This window comes from Pinus tabuliformis, chromosome J, assembly GCF_031772625.1.
Source record: "Pinus tabuliformis cultivar Carrire ecotype Pingquan chromosome J, CPIR1, whole genome shotgun sequence".
NCBI lineage: Eukaryota > Viridiplantae > Streptophyta > Pinopsida > Pinales > Pinaceae > Pinus > Pinus tabuliformis.
This window is the reverse complement of record NC_142295.1, coordinates 821,464,164-821,483,932: the sequence shown is the minus strand read 5'-3', so window position 1 is coordinate 821,483,932 and position 19,769 is coordinate 821,464,164. Positions and strand designations below refer to the sequence as shown.

At 38.3% G+C, this 19,769-nt stretch overlaps 1 protein-coding gene, 2 non-coding genes and 1 pseudogene across 3 annotated transcripts; 3 read left to right on the top strand and 1 right to left on the bottom strand.

The window, feature by feature from the left end:
- Positions 1 to 2,254: 2,254 nt before the first annotated feature.
- Positions 2,255 to 3,777, top strand: LOC149229231 (flavonoid 3'-monooxygenase CYP75B137-like). Its single transcript, XM_089375793.1, has 2 exons — positions 2,255 to 3,058; positions 3,157 to 3,777. Exons 1-2 carry the CDS (start codon positions 2,255 to 2,257, stop codon positions 3,775 to 3,777), a joined length of 1,425 nt encoding a protein of 474 aa, XP_089231919.1.
- A 7,090-nt stretch (positions 3,778 to 10,867) lies between these two features.
- LOC149229228 (uncharacterized) lies at positions 10,868 to 18,240 on the bottom strand (annotated as a pseudogene).
- LOC149229230 (small nucleolar RNA snoR97) lies at positions 12,196 to 12,301 on the top strand. The gene has a single exon (XR_016248508.1). It is a non-coding gene; the product is annotated as a small nucleolar RNA snoR97 (small nucleolar RNA).
- Positions 17,517 to 17,622, top strand: LOC149229229 (small nucleolar RNA snoR97). Its single transcript, XR_016248506.1, has one exon. It is a non-coding gene; the product is annotated as a small nucleolar RNA snoR97 (small nucleolar RNA).
- Positions 18,241 to 19,769: the final 1,529 nt, after the last annotated feature.

Genomic DNA, 19,769 nt, shown 5'->3' with positions numbered 1-19,769 from the left:
TCAGTCTTCTGATCCACAGTCTTATGCTGAGGCTGCTGGGCATCCATCTTGGGAGTCCGCCATGGAGGAGGAGTATAACTCCCTCCTCGAGAACCAGACTTGGGATCTGGTCCCCCTTCCTTCAGGAAGGAAACTTGTCCGATGCAAATGGGTCTACAAGACCAAGAGTGCTGCAGATGGGCAAATCACCAGACGGAAAGCAAGGCTAGTAGCCAAAGGCTTCCAACAAGTGCATGGCATTGATTATGACGAGACCTTTGCTCCAGTAGCAAAGATGGATTCCATACGCCTTACACTTGCCATTGCGGCTGCCCAGCGGTGGGAAGTACATCAGATGGATGTGAAGAATGCCTTTCTTCACGGAGACCTATCTGAGGAGATCTACATGGAGCAGCCACATGGTTTCATTCAGGATTCATCTTTGGTCTGCAGACTGAAGAAATCTCTCTACGGCCTTAAGCAAGCCCCGAGAGCTTGGTACGCGAAGATGGATTCTTTTCTATTATCACAAAACTTTGAAAGATGTAAGTCTGATCCGAATGTTTACATGCTTAGGACACATGATTCTCTTCTTATCTTAGTTTTGTATGTAGATGATCTCCTAATCACTGGCAGCTCAGCTTCAGCCATTGCTACAGTCAAGAGGGCCTTGCATGATAGGTTCTTGATGACGGACATGGGTCCATTACACTTCTTTCTTGGTCTTGAGATCAGCCAGAATGCCACAGGCATCAAACTCTCTCAGGCTAAGTATGCACGGGATCTCCTCGAGAGATTTCGCATGACTGACTGCAAGCCAGCACCGACTCCTTTTCTGTCTGGGGTCCGCCTTGAGGATGGAGGTGACACTCCATTAGTTGACAGCACTCTCTACCGACAGTTAGTGGGGAGCTTATTGTACCTCACCCACTCCAGACCAGATCTCTCATATGCAGTAGGGGCAGTTTCCAGATACATGCAGGAGCCGCATGAGCTACACTGGAATGCTGCCAAGCGCATCCTCCGATATGTGCAGGGCACCATCACCTTCGGGATTCACTATGCAGCAGGCACTTCATTGAATCTCCTTGGCTTCACAGATTCTGATTGGGCGGGAGACAGCATTGATCGCAAGTCCACCTCCGGATATTCACTCAGTCTAGGATCTGGCCCTATCTGTTGGTCGAGCAAGAAGCAAGCTGCTATTGCTCTCTCTTCAGCTGAGGCTGAGTACCGAGGAGTAGTCAACATCACCATTCAGGCTCTGTGGCTACAACACTTCCTCACTGAATTGGGCGTCAAGTTCCACCAGCCCATTGTCATCTGGTGTGACAACCAGAGCACTCTTAAATTTTGCAAGGATCCAGTACAGCGGCAGCGGACGAAGCACATAGAGATCCATATGCACTACATCAGAGACTTAGTACATGATCGGGTCATTGATTTGCAGTTCTGTCCTTCAGCAGAACAGACTGCAGACATCTTCACCAAGACATTCACTTAGCAGAAGTTTCGCTCTTTGCGTGATCGTCTTGGAGTGAAGGACACGATTGCTTAGCAACTGTATTTTTCTTCCTCTTCTCTTTTGATTACATTGTATTTTGAGGGGGGGTTTTTCCCACGAGGTTTTCCCTCTTTCCTCAATTTTAGTTGCACTGTATTTTGGGTGACCTTTGGCTTTAGTTGCCAGGGCCCATTTTCTACTTTTTCCCATAGTGGTGTTCAGGGGGGGTGTTGGAACTACTACACACCTACATGCAGACTCTTAGTTAGAGCATGTGACTGCATGCAAGATTCCTTTTGCATGTTGGAACTACTACACATCTACATGCGGACTTTTAGTTAGAGCATGGGATTGCATGCAAAATTCCTTTTGCATGATTTACTCCTTGATTTACTCCTTGATTTGCTCCTTCTTTAACTCCGCAACTAACTAGTTATCTCCGGAACTTGTTGTAGGTGTTGAGTCTTCTCATTGATCACCACTATAGTCATTACCTTGGGATCTTCACCCAGTAATGCTATATCATGAGCATTGTAACATAATTTTCAATTGAATCATTCTTTTCTTCTTTCGATTTTCTTTTAGTGTTTTTACTCTGCAAAGCTGTGTGTTCAACCTTTACTATCTAGATTCATCTGTGCAGGTTTTCTAACACATTTACAAATTGAAGGAGGTCCCTTGGAGGGCATCGCTGATTTTACCTTTGCAGGTATAATTCTGCTCCTAATAATTCGTTATGCTAAAAGGTTATTATTCCAGAAGCGTGTGTCCATGCCTCCAGGGCCTCTGGCCTGGCCAATTATTGGGCACATCCATCTGCTGGACGCGAATCGACCTCTTCATCAAACGCTTTACGATCTCGCTAAGCGCTATGGCCACATCATTCTCCTCCAACTCGGCTCTTGTAAGGTCTTGGTAGTGACCTCCTCGGAATTAGCCAGGGAATGTCTCACTACCCACGACATGAACTTCGCCTCCAGGCCACGTTTCTCGGGAACTGAGTATTTGGGCTACGATTGCACGTTGCTGGGTCTCAATCCATATGACCGACGGTGTAGAAACCTTCGTAGGATCTGCACATCGCACCTTTTATCCACTTCCAGGGTGGAGTCATCTCAAAACATTCGAAGGGAGGAGGTGTCCAAGTTGGTGCGTGGCCTGTTCCAGATGGGAATTAAAGACGAGGCGTCCGCTATTGTGGACGTGAGATCGATGATGTTTGATCTTCTATATGATATTACTGTAAGATCAATGTTACATGACAAAAGCTACATGGGCAAAGCAGAAGACGTGGAAGAGTTGAAGGAGATGATCCACACACATTTCCAGCTATTGGGAGCATTTAATGTGGGGGATTATATTCCCTTCCTCAAATGGCTGGATCTCCAGGGCTGCGAGAGGGCAATGAAGAAGTATAACAAGCGGAGGGATGAGATTCTGCAGAGAGTGATAGATAAGTACCGTCTTTGTGTGAAGAAGGAGACTGATGAGAGTCTGATAGATGTGCTTCTACAATTTGCGGATAAAGCCCAAGATTTCTGCAGCGACGATACCACCGTCAAGAGCACCATGATGGTATGTGCCTCCTTAAGGCAATTTTAGCTATGTTTTCCTTGTGTCAAATTGGGAATGTTTTTGGTAAGAATGTAAGTGAGATGTCTCTTATTTTGCAGAGCATGCTACTCGGAGCAGTCGATACGACAGCCAACACAACGGAATGGGCAATTTCATCGCTGCTGCAACACCCGGAGGTGCTGAAAAGGGCACAGGAAGAGCTGGACGTCGTAGTTGGCAGAGAGCGCGTGTTAGAAGAGTCAGATCTCCCCGACTTGAAATATTTGGAGGCGATCGTGAAAGAGACTCTTCGTCTTTATCCCGTAGCGCCTCTGCTCCTTCCTCACCTGTCGAAGGAGGCGTGCACAGTTGGAGGGTATCATGTACCGGCGAACACTCAGCTTTTCGTAAACGTGTGGGCTATTCACAGAGACCCCGCTGAGTGGGAACGCCCCCTGGAATTCGAGCCCGAAAGGTTTATGAATTCTTGTAGCCCAGACGTGACTGGGCATGATTTCAAATATATGCCGTTTGGGTATGGGAGGAGAGCCTGCCCGGGCGTGTTTATGGCCATGCGCATGCTCAAGTTCACCGTGGGGAAACTGTTGCACAGTTTCGATTGGAGCATTCCACCCGGAGTCGAGGCAGTCGATATGAGTGAAGGGCGTGCCGTTACGCTATCGAAAGAGGTTCCATTGAAGGCCTCAATCAAGCCACGCCTCCGAAATCAACTCTATTGAGTAGAGCACATTCTTTATTACAATAGTCGTGATGCTAGACTGCATGCGCACTGTTATTATATGTTTTAGAATTGGATTTACTGTAGTCAATTCGGCGGGTTAGATGACATCCTCACTGCACGTTGGGATGGGACCCTTATTTTGGACCATGATGTATGTATTTTCCTCCGTGAGTGGTGATGTTTCGGAGCGTAGACTTTTGTGTCAGAGAAGGTACCTCTCAAAATAGTCGTGATGTTTTGGAGCGTAGACTTTTGTCTTACGGAACCTAGCTGTAAGAAGTGACGATCACTTTGTTTTTTCATAAAGATTTTCTACACTTCAATTAATAATAATAATAGAGTAGTTCGTTATAATTTTTCACAAATTCAAACTTATTATGTAATATGTTAAAACAAAATATTTGAATTTAGCCTATTTATTAGCAGATACCATAAAACAATAGAGAAATCACAAAATAAATATAAGACAAGATTTAATCACATATACTCAAAGATTTATCTAAGGGGAAATCTATTTCTCAAAGCCTTTTTCTATATGTATTGCATTAGTCAAAAAATAGAGAAGAAATACAATGCTTCTTCGAGCCTGAGCAACTTTGCACTAGTATAATTTATATCACTACTTCCTAAACAAGCTCTAGTCAATACTTAACCAAATCCAAGCGTCCCAAAGTCCCTATTTCTTTGTGTTGTTCCTCAAGGAAATAGCCCTCTATTAATCAGGGAAATTCCCAATTAGAATTGCACAATACCAGTAGGCCCTTCTCTGACTGCATGCACCAACTATACAATTTGGAATTGTTTACAACTGATAGTACATTGACTTGAACTCCAATCTCAAATGGGTAATTTGAATTCTCTCCACGCGTGAGTTAATTTAGGCTAATTGATAGTTTAACTAGATGATCACTCAATGTGAAAAAACTTACACACCCTTGACTAAAACTCCAGTAGTTCTACTAACAGTGAGAACTAGTTACACTAATAATAACTCAAACTAACTGAACTAGATTGTTACAAATTAGCAATCAATCATGTAGAACTAAACTCAAGTGTCTCCAACTCGAATTAAATGATTTAACTCAGTGATAAGAGTCATATCACTTCCGTTAAATTCCTCCAAGTATTTCACTGAAATTTAAATTTAAATTTATCCTAATTTAGTTAAGGAAAAATTAAATTAGGAATTTCTTGCTGCATTTTCAACACTCCCTCTCAGTAAGGAAGGGATTATTTGCTACCCTGATCCTGCCTCTATGGAACTCGAATTTGCATCTTGACAATGCCTTTGTCATAATATTTGCATCATGTTCCTCTATAGGAATGTAGTCCAACAAAATGATTCTCCTCTGCAAACAATTTTGTAGATGGTGATACCGGATGTCGATATGCTTAGACTGATCATGAAAAATTGGATTCTCAGAGAGTTTGATACAAATCTGGTTGTCACAGTAAATCACTGTAGGATCCATCATGTGACCAAATAGCCCAACAAGGATATTTGTCATCTAGGTAACCTCATATGTTGCTTCGCTAACAACCATGTACTCTTCCTCTGCTCAGCTGAGTGCAACAGATCATTGCTTCCTGCTATACCAAGAAACGTTATTGACCCAACAATGAAAATTCCTCGTGACGTGCTCTTCCTATCTGATGGAATACCTGCCCAATCTGCATCTATGAAGCCTTGCAACTTCACTCCCTCTGTCCATTTGTACCAAGGACCAAATTGAGAGGTGCCTCTGAGGTATCTCAACACATGCTTTGTTGCGTTCCAATATAGTTTGGTTTCTCTTGACCATAGCTTGACTAAGCTGGTTAACTGCATAAGACATGTCCAGTCGTGTGTTTACCAAATACATAAGTGAACCCACAAGCTGCCTATAGATGGTAGCCTCCATTACTTCACCTCAAGTACCATCTTCCTTCCTTGAATTCCCAACTAGAGGAGTCTCCATGGGTTTGTTGCTCTCCATGTGGAACTTCTTCAGTATCTCGTCCGCATACTTGCCCTGAAAGACAAACAGTTCGCCATTTTCTTGCCATACTTCCATACCGAGGAAATAATGCATGACCCTCATGTCCTTCATCTCCAATTCTCTTACAAAATCCTCTTTGCAATACTTGATCAGCTTCTCATCACTGGTTAAAATTAAATCATCGACATTTAATACTATAATCAATAATTTACCTTCAACAACATTATGGTAAAGGTTTGCATCATCTTCACTTTTGATGAAGCCCAACCCAGTGCGATAGCTATCGATCCTGGTGTACCAAGCACGAGGTGTTTGCTTCAATCCATACATCGCTCACTTAAGTTTTCACACATGTGACTCTTTGTCAAATGTCTCAAATCCTTCTTGTTGCTCAATGTACACCTCCTTCTCAATCACTCAATTGAGGAATGTTGTCTTCACATCCATCAAATGTATCTTCCATCCCATCTCCCTGCAAGATCTATAATTGACTTGATTGAAGAGTACCTTGCAACTAGAGCAAAGGTATCCTCATAGCCAATTCCCTCCACCTAAGAGAACCCCTTGGCCACAAATTTGGTCTTGTGTTTCTCGGTGCTTCCATCTGTTTCTTTCTTCACCTTGTAGATCCACCTTTAACTTACTATTGACTTGTCCTCTAGTCTTGGGACCACTTCCAAAACACTTTTTCTAATAATGGAGTCATACTCCTCTACCATGGCATCACCTCATACTAGTTGTTGCACTACTTCCTTGAATGAGGTTGGCTCAGTATCTACAATCTCACTCATCAGAGCCATTTAGCCACTGTACTGATCTAGTGACCTCCTTTACCTACGTTGTGATGTGGGTGCTCCCACATTCTCTCTAGCACCATGCAATAATATTTCAACTTCTCTTTTGCGCTTCCTTCCATATCTCGATGTCTTTTCTTGAGTTGAAGTCTCCACTCTCTCTACCTATGCTTGTGGTTGCTCCACAAGTTCCTGAGGTTCCTCGTTTGGAGCCAAAAGTTCTTGCTTTGAACACAACGAAAGCTCCCTCTCAAGGGCACACATCATTGCCTTATCCTCGTCAAACTTCACATCTCTTTTGACAACTATCATCCTAAGAGATGGAAAGTACACACAATAGTTGCAAGGTGTATCAATGTACCCACAAATATGCCCAACTCAGCTGTAGGCTCTGGCTTTTTCCTTGCATCCTTTGAAACATGACAATAAAATGATGATCCCAAGATCCTGAAGTGTAACACATCTGGTTTCTTCCTTGAAAAATATTCCTCTGGTGTACTCATGCCAGGAATCCTGTGACGACTCATGTTCTGCAAATAAATAGATGTGTTGCATGTCTCAGCCCACAAGTGTAACGGTAGGCTCTGATCATGCAACATTACCCGTGCAACTCCCACAATACTTATGTTCTTCCTCTCAGCCACCCCATTCTTTTGTGGGTTATGAGGTGTTTTCAACTCCCATCAAATGCATTCTTTTACATAGTAGTTCTTAAATTCATTTGACACATATTCTCCACTATTGTCGCTCCTAAGAGACTTCACTTTCCTTCGAGACTCTTACTCAACAAGTGCTTTAAATTCAAAAATTTTGAAAATGTTTGTTCTTTCTTCTGCATGAAGAAGATCAAGGACTTTCGTGAGAAATCATCTACAAATATCACATAATACATGTGCTTCGTTGTGGAGACTGTTGAGAAATGTCCACACACATCTGAGTGAACTCTTTCAAGGATTGGTTGTTCTTTATGGTCTCTCTCATTGAAGGTGTATTTCGTGTACTTCCACAATATACACCCTATGCATGAATGTCTCTACTCCTGTTCACCCTTGGGAAGTCCTGTAGAAATATGTTGCATGATATTTAAGGCTCCATGGTGCAAATGGCCCAATCTTCTGTGCCATAATTCACCGATGTCTAAGGTCTAAAGCTTCTCTACTTTTGTCTTCAATGTTGCACAATATTCTACATTCAATTTTTAGAGGTTCTTCATCCGAACCTTGATCCACTTCACCTGTCCTTTGGTGATTTGTCTAAGGAAAGTATTTCCTTTGCTAAATATCACATTGTAGTCATGATCTTCTAAAATAACTACTAAAATGAGATTCTTCTATAGACCTAGAACATACATAAAATATTTTAATTTTATAGGAGAGCCAGACTCCCTCTGAAAAGTAACTGTACCAATATCGGTAGCACTATACCTTCCATCATCTGCCATTTTGATGTGCATCTAGAAGTCCTTCTCCTCTAAGTCATTGAAGAATTTTTGGTTTCTTGTCATATGAAATGAGGTTCCATTATTCAGATCCCATCATATGGAATGAGGCTCCATTATCTAGATACCACACATTACCCATCATAGTGCTCACCATACAAGCAATGAGGGTGAAATCAAGTTCGAATTTTGAAGCAGGAGATTCACCTACTACTCCTCTTGAGGGATTCTTACCCAACTTCTTGTGTGGACACTTCGTGGCATAGTGTCCCAATTCACAACATTAAAAGAACTTGATTTTCGACAAATCTTTCTTCTTACCCACCTAACGAGAATATGATTTGGATTGGGATTTCTTCCCTTTCCCTTTCTTTGCCTTTTGAGCCAAGATATAGGTTTTCTCATCATCACACTTGGATGAGGTTCCATCTCTAGTGTTCCACCTTATCTCTTATTTCGCCAAGTCAAACCACAATCCCTCTCAATTTTGTAGCTTCTCCCTCCCATTTACCGAATCTTGGTAGCTGTGCCAGCTCTTGGGAAGGCCTAAAAGTGCTAGGCTTACAAGATCATCCTCAATAACTGTAATACCAACACTCACAAGTTTATCTCGACATTGGGTGAACCTTCTCAGGTACTATGGTGTTGTGTCTCCCTTATCCATCTTCATTTTCCGAAGCTTTTCCTTTAGTGCCAACTTCCCATGGTCATTGCTTTTCTGAAACAAGTCTATCAAGGCTTGTAACATTGCATATGGGGCAACCTTCCCGTGGAGATTCGAGACAATATGATCTCGAAATCCTTCTAGTATGATCCTCCTCACCTTTGCCATACATTTCTTCCACTCTTCCAGATCTTGAGCATCAATTGTTGGAGGCTTAAGAATATCAATGTCTATGAATTCCTTTCGCCCATTATCTTCCAACACTTCCTCCATCCAGTTCTTCCAAGCAATATAATTCAAGCTACTCTAAAGGCCATACTCGAGTCTCAATCCAAAGAATGACATCTTGCAAGATCTGAAGAATGATACTGGAAATTCGATTCACGTGCAATGACAAACTCAAATTATTCTCTTCTATTGTGATTCCTACTCTCATTCCATGTAGAAATTCCTTGTAGGTTCAAACTACTTATGTAATATGCTAAATAAAAAATTTAAATATAGTGTATTCATCAGCGGAAATAATTAAACGATCGAGAAATCACAACATAAACATAAGACAAGATTCAATCACATATGCTAAAATACTTATCTAAGGGGAAAGCAACTGCTCAAAACCCTTTCCTATATGTATTGCATTAGTCAGAAAATAGAGAAGAAATATAATTCTTGCTCAAGCCTGTGCAGTATTTGCACTAGCATAATCTATCTCACTATTTCATAGACAAGCTCTAGTCAATACTTAACCAAATCTAAGCCTGCCTAAGTCCCTATTTCTTTGCGTTGTTTCTTAAGAAATTAGCCCCCTATTAATCATGGAAATTCCCAACTAAAATTGCACAATCCCTGTAGGCCCTTCTTTGACTGCATGCACCGCCTGTACAATTTGGAACTGTTTACATCTGATAGTATGTTGCCCTTGAACTCCAATCACAACTCGGTAACTCAAATTCTTTGCATGCATGAGTTAATTTATGCTGATTAATCAATTTAACTAGATGATCACTCAGTGTGAAAAAAATTACACACCCTTGACTAAGCCTCCACTACTTCTGCTAACAGTGAGAACTAGTTTCACCAACAATAACTCAAATTAACTGAATTAGATTGCTACAAATTAGGAATCAATCATGTAGGACTAAACTCAAGTGTCTCCAACTTGCATTAACTGATTTAATTGAGTGATAAGAGCCGTAACACTTCAGTTAAAGTCCTCCAAGTATTTTACTGAAATTGAAATTGAAATTTCTCCAAATTTAATTAAGGAAAAATTAAATTAGGAATTTCTTGTTGCTTTTCAACAATGTAAACAAAATTAATTATTTGTTAACAAAAAAAAATCACAAAAAAATAACTAAATTATAAATCTATTATTGTTAGTTATTAATATTATTATATATAAAATAAAGTTTTTACTTATAACTATTTATCTCTAGTTTACTATATTTGCAAATAGGCTTTGTTACAATATTACGGGCCAATACCATGGCTTATCAATACCACATGCCCAAAAAAGATAATAACATTTCCTATGATATTTTTTCATATAAAATTTTATTTAATTAATCAATTTAATTAAGAGGATTAAAATGACATCTATTTTGAAGATAAAACTCAACCTTTGATTTTTGTACAGTAATAAGAATATTTTATTACGCCGTAAGGCATTTCCCTTTGAAATCAACTCTCCTCTGAAGGTACGTGTACATTCATGGGCCCTTGATTTAGGTGTTAGACGATTAAAATATTTTCAACCATACAACTAATTTGACCGGTATTAAATTAGTTACAATTATAAGGCTCGCGACCTCGCTACGTAGCGGGTCAACTGCCCTTGCTCGACACTACTTAAAGGTGCTTTGGCTCACCGTTGTTCGACACTACTACTTCCAGGTGCTTCAGCTCAACCGCCCTTGCTTGGAAAGAGGAATGACTTCATATGTTCCAGGTAAGAAAATCAGTAGCCGCAACTATTTGCGTTCTTGTTACTTATCACAAGATTCAACTCGTTGACATCTTGATGCGAAAGGGTTTCTGTAATGCTCTTGGCAATGTATTATGCCTAGCTAGTGATCCTCTCATATTTATTCCAAGAAACTCTTGAATCTTGTTTTCAATCTTGGGTCATGGAAAAATTCGTGAACAACCCAAAACTCCATGCGGATTGCAACTTCCCTGTGTTGGGTAATGAATTCTAATGCCATGAATAAGCTTCATCGTTGAAGGCCCATATCAAGAAGGCTTATAACCTGTCCATCAGAAATTTCATAATTCCTTTGAATAGAAGAACTCAATGTTTATGTCTTGAGCTCGAGCTCATAGTCTAGTTCCACATAAGAAAGCTTCTCTTTCATATCACGAAAAATTTCTCGTTTTGCAGTTGTGGTGAAATAGTATCCTCTCTCTGTGAGAGCCTTCATCAAATTAGTTGTCAAATCTCGACCAGCAAGATACAACCTAAGGATAGCATGAGGAAGGGCATATCCTTTGTAAATAGGCATAGTGTGGGTAACCCCATCCTCAGAGTCCAAAAAAATACCTGTAGATAAAATTACTCAAATAAGAACTTCCGCTATTTGAATTAAAACCAAGCTCCAAAGAAAAAGAGAATTCATTTAAAAGATACAAGCACCCACCAAATTTTTTGCCACTCGCATTTAAGGATAGAAAAACCTGAATGGCAACATAAATAGCAGGTGCATTAAAAGTCTCAAACATAATCTGGGTCATCTTCTCTCTATTTGCCTTTGGATTCAGAGGTGCTTTTGTAAAAAGTACAAGGCGGTCTTCCAGAGCAACTCAAAGCTCATTGTAGAATGTGTGGTTTAATAATTTCTCCATGTCATCCCAGTTGGAGACAATACCATGCTCAATTTGGTACTTCAAGGTGAGGATACCCCTTTTGGATTGAGTCTCGTCACAGTAGAAATGTATTAGCAAAGAATGGCATAGAATGTACCGTGCGTACCCAGTTAGTGTACTTGAGGAAATGAATTGAGACCCCACTCCCACTCCTAAGTTTTGGTGTTAACTTTAGGCTAATTGTTGCGAAAATGAGGTGCCTGTTGTTTTGTATGAGGAAGAGTCATTGCAGTCCCACTCCCAAGTTCTGGTGCTAACGTTAGGCTAACTGTTGCGAAAAAGAGGTGCCTGTTGTTTTGTACGAGGGAGAGTCGTTGCAGTAATTGGCACAGCTACGTTACCATATTTGAAACATTGGATGCTTGTTGACTGACATTATTTTGGGAAGAAGCCCTGTTGATTATGGCAGACCTGCTGGGGAGGTTAGCATATACAATTCCCTTCAATCCATTGCTTAATTTCTTCAGTACTTTCATGTGACAAAGGAATATTTTTAAGGTTTTCAATCGCTCGATGAATTTCTTCATTAATTTCATTTAAATTAACAGAGGCATCACTTTAAGGTCTGAAACAAGAATGAATTTTTTTGAAGGAAAAACCCTAATCTCCCAGGTTCTTTCTCCATATAAATATGCCACAGGCTTCGGTGTCTGCATCAAGTTTCAACTATCAACAATCTCCATTTCAATGAGAAGTGTGGTTGTATAACTCACAAATTATGTGATGTCATTAGCATGGTCTCTCGGATCCATATGAGATTGGAGTTAAATAACATCACAAAACGCAAGTTGTCATATTTTTTCATTTGTTTACTGATATTTCATTTTAGTGGCTACTTCAACACTGTTGTATATGTTTAGGGTTTTCTTTCTCAAGAAAAGGTATGATCTGAATTTTCATTTTCATTCATTGTCTTATTTGGGAATTTTTTGTAGCACTGGCTTGTCTTCTGAGGTTTTTTCAATGTGATTGAGAGGTTGTTGTTGAGGGTTTTTCTATTTCTATGCTTTTGCTAATATTTTCTAGTAAATTAACTTCTGAGAATCGAGAAGTTTGGAAACTCTACTTGTATAGTGTTTTTGTGGGGAGTATTAAGTAAAATCCAAGCCACCTGATATATATGTATAGACATATATTTAAATGGCGTATATATTATATCTATACTCTATTAAGTTGTATTAATACTTTGTTTCCCAATGCTTATTACTGTCATTGGAGGCATGCCATACTAATACAATCTAAAACCAAGATTTTGCAGGATTGTCGCCTAGGGTGTGAGGCTTGTGCCCAAGCACGTCGTGAGAATCTCCAACCCAAATGGTGACACCACTGGTGAAGGTGAACTCAGCAACCCCAGTCACAAAACGAGGCGGAGATTGTGATGATGATCATGGGATTTTTTCTTATCTTCACCGCAGATTCTCTTGGGCTTCATGTGCCACTACTCCCTCAAAAGTAGACCTAGACAATTTTTTGGTCATAACAAGCTGATATATTATATCATAATTATGGTGCTCATTTATTATTTGAAGACCCTATAACATATGACCGATTTCTGAGAGCACTTAGCATCTATTACTGTGAGTGTTTGTCAGCGAATTTTTATAGTTATAAAGAAGAATCCTCTCAACTAATTATGGTTGTAGTCTAGAGATTAAGATGGGCTATTGTCATGATCAGACCCAGGTTCAAACCTTTGCAAACATAAATCCCTGAAAAATTAACTTGTTAACTAGATTTGACAACCATTCATATGTTCTAGGTAAGAAACTCAGTATCCCCAAAACTCCTTGTGGATTGCAACTCACCTATGTTGGGTAATGGATTTTGAAGCCATGATAAAGCTTCATCTTTGAAGGCCCATATCAAGGAGGTAGACAACATGACAAAACCACCACTCCATCCAACCACGCTAGCAAAGCTAGTGCCTCCTTTCTTTCCCATCTGTCTGTCTACATGAGACTCAAATTTTACCCTAGCCCTCAGACCTTTGGATATCAATTATATATACACCTATTGTATGCATCCTCTGAATTTCTTTGACCATCAAATATCAAGGTTCTGTAAACATGTTTCCTTTGACCCCCAAATACCAATGATTTATGCACCTGTTGTACCCATCCTCTAGATGTATTTCACTTAGGAAATTACCTCCTCTTTAGATCATAGAATAATTATTATTTAAAGGTAGAGAGTTATTAACATATGGACAGAGATATTGCCTTCCTCGGTGGATCATACAAGAATTATGATTCAAAACTTCAAAGTTGTTAGCATAGGAATGGAGAGTCATTAGTATAGGCTCGATAAAAGCCATTTTAAATTTCAATTTTACATGTAGCTTCTAATGTGAAGAGAGGCAATGTCTATTGTAGAAGTAGTCATTTCAAATTCCTTTCTTTGTGTTTTCTTTTTGCTTGTCTTACCTACATAAGGAGAGGAAGCGAAGAGAATTGTTTTACTCAAACATAAATGTTGTTTCACTTGAAATCCACACAGGATTTGGAGATTACTCACATCCATCTCCTTAAGATTTTCATTAATCAAGATCTTCATTTAACAGTCACCCAAAGAGGATATGTTGGGGCCTTTTCCAGAGAAATATTTTGAAATTAGACACAATGTCAATCAAAACCATTTGACACTAAATGTTGAAAGTTTTCTTGCGCATGGTAAAAGGTGAAAATATTAAAATGGAATCATGATATAAGTTTTGGGAATTACATATCTAAGGGAAAATACATTAACAATTGAGCTTCTAAATGGCCACTAGACTCAAGAGTCCAAAAACATCATACTATTAACCAAATGAGTACATAACTCATTAACATCACAAATTTGAAGTTTACTTTCTCTTGGTGAATGTCTCCAAAAGCCACTGCCATTCAATTTTTTTAAACAGTTGGCAGAGACAACATGGGGTAGCAAATATGCTTCAATTAGTTGGCATCATTAACTATGTTATTCCCCTTCTATGTTTTCATCTTTGAAAAACCTAATCCCTATCTCATGGTGGGTAGTTTGTTTTTTCTTCCCATTTTTTGTCATCTCTTCCAGTTTTTCGATTGTTCTCTGGGAAAGTGAATGGCTATGTTATTGTTTGCACAACATGTATTTCAGTTTTAAGACACTGGTATCCATACCTTCTCGTACGAATGGAAATTTCAAGTCTTCTACGATCTAGAAGTATAAGTACTTGAAACTTATAATTTCTAAGATGATATAGAACCATAGTTACTTGATTTATTCATCAATATGAAATTTCTGAACTTGTATTCATAGAATTGTCTACCCAAAATGTATTCATTCTTCTAGTGCAAGTTCATTGCGATTTGGACATATTGGGCCCTATGTAAAAGGAATTCCCACAAATGAACCATTTATTTCAATTATCTAACCTTGAAAGGCTAAATTGTGTCAACTGAATCTAGCATATCCCAACAAAGTCCAAGAATTTATCAGGGGACTCCACACCACAGTACTAATCATATAGAGACATGCTCTAATTGTATAAACATTCAGTGGTTCATAAGATCTCTTTGATTCACAAAATTGAAGAAAACAAGAGGAATAGACTAACAAAAAAAGAAAAAAAAGGCTTACCAACAGCTACTCATGTGTACACTACAGCATAGCAATCACTATAAAGCTTCAAAAGCCAAAGTATTATAACATGTTTGATGTATTTTTATTCTATTACAAAAAACATAGTAGGTATGTAACTCATGTTCATATTTCTAGTAATATAAGTTACATAAGTTGTACTTTAACCCAAAAACAAAATGAAGGGAAAAAAACTTTGCACAGTAAAGATGAACACACATGGACTAATTATTGGCCAGCTAGTGAAGTTGTAAAGCTTCAAAAGCCAAAGTATTCAAACATGTTTGATGTATATTTATTCTTAAAAAATCATAGGCCCCTTCAATTCACAAATGCAACACGTATGAAATGTTCAATGTATGCATATCAATCGTTAAAAGAAATATTTCTTTCCAAAGAAATTACAAATGTACTCTTAGACATCATTTCCACATATATAACTAACCAAATAAGCTTCAAAATCCAAAGTATTCAAACATGTTTGATGTATATTTAGTCTTTTAAATCCATATGTCCCTTCTACATAACTCAATGGCCAATACAACACTTATAAAATTCTCAATGTATATATATTAATATTTAAAGTAAGAATTTCTTTCCAAAGAAATTATAGATGTACTCTCAAACATCATTGCCACAGATACAGCTAACCAGATAATTTTCAACTGTTTGAAATGGTGGGGTATGGGTGACTTTCTAAATCCAAAATTTCAAAACACTTTCTGTGAATGATTAAGGGACCTGACTCATCATACTCAGACTTTTTTATCTATCCACATCTACAACCACAGTTGACAAAGAGCACAACATAAGCATTGAGAACCAACTAAACTCTAAGGAACAAAAACATACCATACAATATGTCGAGGGTTCATGAACTAATAATATATATCCAAAGTAATAAACATACTTGCTAGAATGTGCTAAGAGATGCCAAAATAGAAAGACCAATCCAAACGCTATATTTCATCTTTGGAGGTGTTCTTACTTTGATTCTCATCCTCCTGGGAGCTAGTGCAGTGATCTCCTTGGTAATGTGATTGGAAATACCAGGAAACATGTTAGATCCTCCACTGAGAACAATATTTCCATAAAAATTCTTTCTGATGTCAAAGTCACTCTTCATGATCGAGTTGTAAGTAGTTTCATGGATACCTATAGATTCCATGCTAATAAGCGGAGGCCGAAATAAGACCTCAGGGCATCTGAATCTCTCAGAACCAATTGTCATAACCTGTGCATCAGGAAGTTCATAACTGCTCTCAATAGAAGAACTTAACTTTTCCATCTCAAGTTCAAGTTCATAATCTAGTGCCACATAATAAAGCTTCTCTTTCATATCATGAACGATTTCCCATTCTACAGTTGTGGTGAAAGAGTATCCTCTCTCTGTGAGAGTCTTCGTCAAATAAGTTGTCAAATCTTGACCAGCAAGATCCAACCAAAGGATAGCATGAGGAAGGGTATATCCTTCATAAATAGGCACAATGTGGGTAACCCCATCCCCAGAGTCCAAAACAATACCTGCAAATAAAATAGTCAACATTAAGAACTTCCGCTATTTGAAGCAAAACCAAGCTCTAGAGCAAAAGAGAATTCGTTTAAAAGATACGATAACCCACTAGTTGTTCGGTCACTCGCATATAAGGATAGAACAACTTGAATGGAAACATACATAGCAAGTGCATTAAAAGTCTCAAACATAATCTGGGTCATCTTCTCTCTATTTTCCTTTGGATTTAGAGGTGCTTCTGTAACAGGTACAGGGCTGTCTTCCGGAGAAACTCAAAGATCATTATAGAATGTGTTATGCAATAGCTTCTCCATGTCATCCTAGTTGGAGACAATACCATGCTCAATTGGGTACTTCAAGGTTAGGATACCCCTTTTGGACTGAGCCTCATCACCACAAAAAAGCACTGGCAAAGAATGGTAGAGAATGTACCATGTGTACTTGAGGAAATGAATTGAGACCCCACTCCCACTCCCAAGTTTTGGTGCTACCTTCAGGTTAACTATTGCGAAAACGAGGTGAATGTCATTTTGTACGAGGGAGAGCCATTCCAGTAATCACCACAACTACCTTACCATCTCTAAAACATTGGATACCTTTTGACTAAGATTATTTCAGGAAGAAGGCTTATTGATTATGGCATACCTACTGGGGAGGTTAGCATATAAAGTTCCATTCATGTAACAATGGCATATTTTTAAGGTCTTCAATCGCTCAGTGAATTTATTAATTAATTTGATTTAAATTAATAGAGGCATAAATTTAAGGTCTGAAAGAGGAATGAATATTTTTTGAAGGAAAACCCCTAATCTCCCAGGTTCTTTTTCCATATAAATATGCCAGAGGCTTTAGTATCTGCATCAAGTTTCAACTATCCACAATCTCCATTTCAATGAGAAGTGTGGTTGTATAACTCACAAATTTTGTGATGTCACCAGCTTTGTCTCTCGGATCCCTATAATATTGGAGTTAAATAACATCACAAAATGCAACTCTTCATCTTTTTTCATTTGTTTACTGATATTTTGTTTTAGTGGCTACTTCAACACTGTTGTATATGTTTAGGGTTTGCTTTCTCAAGAAAATGTATGATTTGAATTTTCATTTTCATTCATTCTCTTATTTGGGAATTTGTTGTAGGAATTACTTGTATTCTAAGGTTATTTCAGTATGATTGAGAGGTTGTTGAGGGATTTTCTATTTCTATGTTTCCACTAATAGTTTCTAGTAAATTAGCTTCTTAGAATCGAGAAGTTTGGAAACTCTGCTTGTATAGTGTTTTTGTGGGCAGTATTAAGTAAAATTAAACCACATGATATATATGTATACATAGATATTTAAATGGTGTATATAGTATATCTATACTCTATTTACTTGTCTTAATACTCTGTTTCCCAATTCTTATTATTGTCATTGGAGGCATTCCATACTAATACAATCTAAAACCTATATTTTGTAGGATTGCATCTCGCCTTTGCTGGGTAATGGATTCTGAAGCCATGAATAAGCTTCATCATTGAAGGTCCATCTAAACAAGGCTGACAACATGATCCAACAGCCACTCCATGCAACCATGCTCGCAAAGCTAGTGCCTCCTTTCTTCCCCATTTGTCTATCTACATGAGACTCAAATTTTGTTATATATGCATGATCAAGTTTTACCCTAGCACTCAGACCTTTAGATATCAATTATTTATACACCTATTGTATGCATCCTCTGAATTTCTTTGACCCTCAAAGATCAATGATCTATACACATGTTCCCTTTGACCCCCAAATACCAATGATTTATACACCTATTATACCCATCCTCTAGATGTATTTCACTTAGGAAATTACCTCCTCTGTGGATCATAGAAGAATTATTATTTAAAGGTAGAGAGTTATTAGCATATGGACAGAGAGATTGGCTTCCTCTGTGGATCATACAGGAATTATGATTCAGAACTTCAGAGTTGTTAGCATAGGAATGGAGAGTCATTAGTATAGGCAATGGATAAAAACCATTGAAATTTCAATTTTACATGTAGCTTCTGATGTGAAGAGAGGCAATATCTACTGTAGAAGCAGTAATTTCAGATTCCTTTCTTTGTGTTTTCTTTTTGGCTGTCTTACCTTCATATGGAGAGGAAGAAAAGAGAATTGTTTTACTCAAAAATAAATGTTGTTTAACTTGAAATCCACACAGGATTTGGAGATTAGTCACATCCTTCTCCTCAAGATTTTCATTAATCAAGATCTTCATTTAACAGTCACCCAAAGAGGATATTTTGGGGCCTTTTCCAGAGAAATATTTTGAAATTAGACACAATGTCAATCTAAACCATTAGACACTAAATGTTCAAAGTTTGCTTGTGCATGGTAAAAGGTGAAAATATTAAAATGGAATCATGATATAAGTTTCGGTAATTACATATCTGAGTGAAAATACATAAACAACTGAGCTTCTAAATGGCCTCTAGACTCAAGAGTCCAAAAACATCATACTATTAACCGAATGAGTACATAACTCATTAACATCGTGAATTTGAAGTTTACTTTCTCTTGGTGAATGGCTCCAAAAGCTACTTCCATTCAATTTTTAAAATAGTTGTCACGGGCAACATGGGGCAACAAATATGTTTCAATTAGTTGGCATCATTAACTACGCTATTCCCCTTCTATGTTTCCATCTTTGAATCACCTAATCTATATCTCATGGTGGGTAGTTTGTTGTTGCTTCCCATTTTTTGTCATCTCCTCCAGTTCTTTGATCTTTCTTTGAGAAAGTAAACGACTAGGTTATTGTTTGCACAACATGTATTTCAGTTTTAAGACACTGGTATCCATACCTTCTCGTACTAATGGAAATTTCAAGTCTGCTATGATCTAGAACTATAAGTACCTAAAACTTTCAATTTCTGAGATGATATAGAACTGTAGTTACTTGATTTATTCATCAATATGCAATTTCTGAACCTCTATTCATAGAATTGTCTACCCAAAATGTATTCATTCTTCTAGTGCAAGTTCTTCATGATTTGGACATATTGGGCCCTATGTAAAAGGAATTCCCACAAATGAACCATTTATTTCAATTATCTAACCTTGAAAGGCTAAATTGTGTCAACTGAATCTAGCATATCCCAACAAAGTCC

Bases quoted from the DNA above. Each gene is read 5' to 3' on its own strand.
- LOC149229231 (XM_089375793.1), top strand. From the start codon at position 2,255: ATGCCTCCAGGGCCTCTGGCCTGGCCAATTATTGGGCACATCCATCTG. The intron at 3,059-3,156 runs GTATGTGCCTCC...CTTATTTTGCAG, and splicing joins CCGTCAAGAGCACCATGATG to AGCATGCTACTCGGAGCAGT.